Genomic DNA, 6,721 nt, shown 5'->3' with positions numbered 1-6,721 from the left:
TCTCCCTTCCTCTATGTAAAAAAATCAATAATATATATATATATATATATATATATATATATATATTTTAGAAAATAAAAAAGTAGCCCATCATAGTCATCTCTGGCCAAGAAAGCTGTGTGTCTTAAAGATTAAAAACTTATTAGCTATTTAGAAACTAGTCCTTTCCCTTTTAATCCTTCAAGCCCTTCTATTTTTATTCTTTTGATCTAATTTCAAAAGGATCTGTTTATTTGTGGATTCATTCATCTATTCATTCATTCAACAAACAATTCTTAGATCCTATCTATCAGTTACTATGCTAGACCTTCGGGCTATAGGCAAGGTTTTGCCCTCATGGAGTTTATAATCTATTGGGGGAGACAAAAAATAAGCCCCACAGAAGTATGTGTAATTGCAAACTGTTTTAAGTGCTCTGACATAAAAGAAGAGGGAGCTGAAGGCAAGAGTAATAGGTGGGACTAATTTACACTGGGAAGTGAGGCAGTGACATCTTAGGCTAAAATGGGTTTTTGCAAGAACAATATTCATTGCTTATTGGTTTCAGATCTCCATTTTCTGCTAATCTGGAAATAGAGGTTCTGGCAGAAGTTGATGAGCATAACAAGGAGCAATAATCTCATGTGCTGTGACATTGCGTTTATTTCCTATGGTAAGAGAGAAAATGAGAAGAATAAGTCTGCCTATGCTCAACCTCTTTCTTTTTGGGAATTTCCAGTCAGGAAAGATTTTGTTTAACAATAAAGCAGCCATTTCTCTATAATACATTTGGGCCAGTTTCTAGTTAAGCCCATAAACCATCTCAGTTCAATCACACAGTTAGCCAAGGGTGAATGACTTCTTGCTTTAAGCAAGGAGGACTTGTTAAAGAATACTGCAAGAGTTTAAGAGAAATTAGGCCGGTCCTCTCTGCAACATCAAGGGGCTGGCATTTCAAAGAATGAAAGTCACATGGGGATTTGTGTTTCTAGCCACGATGGAGTAACTGGTGCATAGCTTGCCCTCCCACTTTAAATAACTACAAACAGAAACAAAACATATGAGATAACTGTTTTCAGTTTCTGAACAATAGGCAGTAGAAGACAGATTTTAGAGATACACAAACTACACAAGGAGTCCCATGGTCACCCCAGTTTTCTGCCCAGGGGTGCTCCCCTGCTACAGTTAAGTTAGAACCCAAGCTGAGCAGTGCTCTCTCTGAGCTGAGGAGGCAGAGATCGGAACTCCAGGCTAGAAGAGGCTAGAATTTGTGTGACAGGATGTCAGAGAGGAAAGAACTCCACAGAAAGCCAGGCACCTGAAGTCCGCATAGGGATCGACTGTGGGTTTTTGACTGATAACAGAGCTGCATGTACACAGGCTAAGAATCCACAAGGCCTAGCAAAGGTCCTAGGCTGCAGGCCTGAGAACTGAACAGGAACCCCAGAATTCAGGCAGTGCTGAGAGATGTTAGATTTTCGGCCCAAGCAGAGCAGAGAAATTTTGAGGGTACAGTACAGACCCTAGAAAGGCTACATTAAGAGTAAGGACCATGACCTATAATTTTTAAAACATGCAATACCTGACTATTTAGTCTGGGGCACTGACCTCTTTTCCAAAAAAAAAAAAATTACAATGGCCAACACAACAATATCTGTCCAGTGTGAATGCTGTGTCTTGACCTATAAATATATAGGTCATACAACAGAGTTGCATCTTATTGGTCATGTCACAGAACAAAGTTGCATCTGATTGGTTAATTCTTGGTACCAGAAATCCTTATATACAAGTATAGGCACCTGGTTCTTTAAAAAGGATAGATAGACCCCCCTATCTGCCTCTTGGGGTCCCTCATTCTCCTGCTGGTAAGGCCTTCAGGGGCCCAGGACCACTCCTCTGTCCAGTACCACCCCTATGTCCTCAGGAGCCTTTCTACTTCCTGGTTGCCATCATGAAGATGCTGAATTGTAGTGAAACAAAAATGATGGCAGTCTCTACACCCCAGATGATCTCTTGATGTCTGCCAGAAGCTGGTCCATCCTTGCTGCTTGACACAGTTGCTGCAGGAAAGAAACATCTGCACAGCATATGTTTCAAGGGACCTGGCATATATAGCATACTGTTCTTAATATGTTTGCTCCCCTTAGCGCTGTGTGTTTTAACCAAGGTCACCTCTCCGAGAAAGGTTGTTTCCCCAGGTAGGGATTTTTCCCTGAAGTCAGGGAGGGGATAAAACTCCTTAACTAAGTGCTAGGTGGGTAGTTAATCACTTTAACTACAAACAATCACCCTTAAGCTACATAATCTTTACTCACTGGAATGGAGATAAGAAACGCCCTAACCTTTGCAATAGAAATTGACAGGATTAAAATCAGTTTGTATAAATACAGATGTAACAAGACAATAAAAGACAGAACTTGGCTGGAGATCCTGGCTAGAGATCCTGGCTAGGCTGCTGATCAACTGAACGCTGTCTCCGTGTCATTCCTTCTTCGCCTACTCCATCCACACTTTTGGGGACCCCTGGACCTGCTGGGGTTGGACCCCAACAGATGTCGGCTCCAGCTTCCACATTAAGACAGCTGTGCCGCTCTCAAGATGGAGCACAGGAAGTGTGTCATTAGGATGCGCCCAGGAAATTTTGCGTTTGGTGAAGCCAACAAGCAGATTCTCGCTAGAGGTTCCATCAGTCCCATCCGGGCGTCGTGTGAACTGCAGCTGGTTCCGAAGGCGGAGAATATGTCGGACAGCGAGCACAGCAATTTCTCTGAGGAGGAGGACAGGGAACGCAGCAGTAACGGCGGCGAGGAGGCCGAGGTAGAGGAGGAGCGGCGGCGGAGTGCAGCAGGCAGTGAGAAGGAGGAAGAGCCCGAGGAAGAAGAAGAGGAGGAAGAATATGATGAGGAAGAAGATGATGACCGACCTCCCAAGAAACCCCGTCATGGTGGCTTCATTCTGGATGAGGCCGATGTGGATGATGAGTATGAGGATGAGGACCAATGGGAAGATGGAGCAGAGGACATCCTAGAGAAAGCCTCCAATATTGATAATGTTGTCCTGGACGAAGATCATTCTGGGGCTCGCCGCCTACAGAACCTCTGGAGGGACCAGCGAGAAGAAGAATTAGGCGAGTATTACATGAAGAAATATGCCAAGTCATCTGTGGGAGAGACGGTGTGTGGAGGGTCTGATGAGCTCTCTGATGACATCACTCAGCAGCAGCTGCTCCCAGGAGTCAAGGATCCAAATCTGTGGACTGTCAAATGTAAGATTGGGGAGGAACGGGCCACAGCCATTTCCTTGATGTGCAAGTTCATTGCTTACCAGTTCACAGACACGCCCCTGCAGATTAAATCGGTAGTGGCACCAGAGCACGTGCAGGGCTACATCTACGTGGAGGCGTATAAGCAGACCCACGTGAAGCAGGCCATCGAGGGCGTGGGCAACCTGCGGCTTGGCTACTGGAACCAGCAGATGGTGCCCATCAAGGAGATGACAGATGTGCTCAAAGTGGTGAAGGAGGTGGCCAACCTGAAACCGAAATCCTGGGTCCGCCTCAAGCGAGGCGTCTATAAGGATGACATGGCACAGGTGGATTACGTGGAGCCCGGCCAAAACACCATCTCTCTGAAGATGATCCCACGCATTGACTATGACCGCATCAAGGCCCCCATGAGCTTGAAAGACTGGATTGCTAAAAGGAAGAAGTTTAAACGGCCTCCACAGAGGTTGTTTGATGCTGAGAAGATTAGGTCCCTGGGGGGCGATGTTGCCTCTGATGGTGACTTCCTCATCTTCCAGGGGAACCGTTACAGCCGGAAGGGCTTTCTGTTTAAGAGCTTCGCCATGTCTGCTGTGATCACAGAGGGTGTGAAGCCCACACTCTCTGAGCTGGAGAAGTTTGAGGACCAGCCGGAGGGCATTGACCTGGAGGTGGTGACTGAGAGCACGGGGAAGAAAAGGGAGCACAACTTCCAACCTGGGGACAATGTGGAGGTATGTGAGGGTGAGCTCATCAACCTGCAGGGCAAGATTCTCAGTGTGGACGGCAACAAGATCACCATCATGCCCAAGCATGAGGACCTCAGGGACATGCTAGAGTTCCCGGCCCAGGAACTTAGGAAGTACTTCAAGATGGGGGATCATGTGAAGGTGACTGCTGGCCGATTCGAGGGTGACACAGGCCTCATTGTGCGAGTGGAGGAGAACTTTGTCATCCTCTTCTCCGACCTCACCATGCATGAGCTGAAAGTGCTCCCCCGGGACCTGCAGCTCTGCTCAGAGACAGCATCAGGTGTGGATGTTGGGGGCCAGCATGAATGGGGGGACCTGGTACAGCTGGACCCTCAAACTGTGGGTGTCATCGTGCGACTGGAGCGGGAGACCTTCCAGGTGCTTAATATGTACGGAAAGGTGGTGACTGTCAGGCACCAGGCTGTGACTCGGAAGAAGGACAACCGATTTGCTGGGGCCCTGGACTCGGAACAGAACAACATCCAAGTAAAAGACATCGTATAGGTCATCGATGGCCCCCACTCGGGCCGGGAGGGTGAGATCCGCCATCTCTTCCGCAGCTTTGCCTTCCTGCATTGCAAAAAACTGATGGAGAACGGGGGCATGTTTGTCTGCAAGACACGTCACCTGGTGCTGGCTGGGGGCTCGAAGCCACGAGATGTGACCAACTTCACCTTGGGTGGCTTTGCCCCAATGAGTCCCCGGATCAGCAGCCCCGTGCACCCCAGTGCTGGAGGTCAGCATGGTGGCTTTGGTAGCCCAGGTGGCAGCAGTGGTGGCATGACCAGGGGCCGGGGTCAAAGAGACAGTGAGCTCATCGGACAGACTGTGCGCATCTCCCAGGGGGGAGATAAAGGATACATTGGTGTGGTGAAGGATGCCACAGAGTCTACGGCCCGAGTGGAGCTGCATTCTACCTGCCAGACCATCTCTGTAGACCGTCAGTGGCTCACCACAGTGGGCTCACGGCGCCTGAGTGGCATGAACTCAACCTGTGGGCGGACGCCCATGTATGGCTCCCAGACACCCATGTATGGTTCTGGCTCCCGCACACCCATGTATGGCTCTCAGACACCTCTTCAGGATGGCAGCCTCACCCCGCATTATGGCTCGCAGACACCCCTGCATGATGGCAGCCGTACTCCTGCCCAGAGTGGGGCCTGGGACCCCCAACAACCCTAACACGCCATCACGGGCTGAGGAAGAATATGAGTATGCCTTCGATGATGAGCCTACTCCATCCCCACAGGCCTATGGGGGTACACCCAGTCCCCAAACACCTGGCTACCCAGACCCCTCATCTCCACAGGCTAACCCGCAGTACAACCCACAGACACCAGGGACGCCAGCCATGTACAACACAGGCCAGTTTTCCCCCTATGCTGCCCCCTCTCCACAAGGCACCCACCAGCCCAGCCCTAGTCCCCAGAGCTACCACCAGGTGTCACCAAGCCCAGCTGGCTACCAGAACACCCACTCTCCGGCCAGCTACCACCCCACACCCTCGCCCATGGCCTACCAGGCCAGCCCCAGTCCGAGCCCTGTTGGCTACAGTCCGATGACACCTGGAGCCCCCTCCCCTGGTGGCTACAACCCACATACACCAGGCTCAGGCACTGAGCAGAGCTCTCGTGATTGGGTCACCACTGACAGCCAGGTGAAGGTGCGGGACACCTATCTGGATACGAAGTGGTGGGGCAGACAGGGGTCATCCGCAGTGTCATGGGAGGCCTGTGTTCTGTGTACCTGAAGGACAGTGAGAAGCTGTCAGCATCTCCAGGAGCACCTGGAGCCCATCACCCCCACCGAGAACAATAAGCTGAAGGTCATCCTGGGCCAGGATCGGGAAGCCACAGGGGTCCTGCTGAGCATCACTGGTGAGGATGGCATCGTACACATGGATCTCAATGAACAGTTCAAGATCCTCAACCTCCGCTTCCTGGGGAAGCTCCTGGAGGCTTGAGGCAGGCCAGGCTGGTGAACTTTGGCAGACATCTGGCAGATAGAGGGTGTCCCTTCTCCCTTCCCTAGTCCTTGGTTCAGACATAGGATCCAGGCGGGGAGCAGACCCTAGCCTGGTTGTTCAGTATTCTTTGTTTTCCTTTCAGGATTCCTATCTTTCTCCTTGATGTTTATGGGAATCAGAGTAGAGTCTGGGGGAGGGTCCCCATCCTGTATCCCCCTTCCTCAGCTTGCTTTTATGTTAGGGTCTTTTAATAAAAAGCTGTCAAAAAAAAAAAAAAGATAGATAATTACTATTATTCTTTTTTTTTTTAATTCAATCAAAATTATACCTTTTTTTTTTGTCAGATTGGCCAAAAATATAATACATTTTTTGGTGTGCCGCAGAATTTTAGTATTAGTTTGTGTATGCCAGGAGATGAAAAAAAGGTTGAAAATTGCTGACCTAGGTCATTAGCTGGCACACACACTGAGTGTTGTTTTCAGTGTTTGATACATTTTTTTAAAAAAGGTAAATGTGATTTCTGGGGGGAGCCTAAGACAGCGCCCAAGTGGGAAATCTGTGCTCAAGAGAACACAAAGTGGGAGCTGTAGTTCCCCGAAAACCTTTTCAGGGAAAGTGCCCGCCAACATTGCCCTGCAGTCAGCTTTCACAGCAGATGCTGGAGGCCGGTGTGGGGACCCAGCTGCCTTTTCTGTCTGACTCTGGCCAGTATCTCACAGATCAGCTGTGAGAAAGGAAATGCACTGAACTAGGAGATAGGAG

General features: G+C 49.4%; 1 protein-coding gene across 1 annotated transcript; it reads left to right on the top strand.

Annotated features, from left to right (window-relative positions):
- Positions 1-2,718: 2,718 nt before the first annotated feature.
- Positions 2,719-6,030, top strand: LOC308517116 (transcription elongation factor SPT5-like; the record flags this gene model as incomplete). Its single annotated transcript, XM_081088177.1, is given in 5 exon segments — positions 2,719-4,494; positions 4,498-5,160; positions 5,162-5,678; positions 5,681-5,765; positions 5,767-6,030. Coding segments are annotated over 5 exon segments (3,231 nt in total). The 3' UTR covers positions 5,957-6,030.
- Positions 6,031-6,721: the final 691 nt, after the last annotated feature.

Source organism: Myotis nattereri (assembly GCF_964212035.1).
Source record: "Myotis nattereri genome assembly, chromosome: 3".
In the NCBI taxonomy this organism is placed as follows: Eukaryota; Metazoa; Chordata; class Mammalia; order Chiroptera; family Vespertilionidae; genus Myotis; species Myotis nattereri.
The sequence above is the reverse complement of the archived record's forward strand: the minus strand, read 5'-3'. Positions and strand labels throughout refer to the sequence as shown.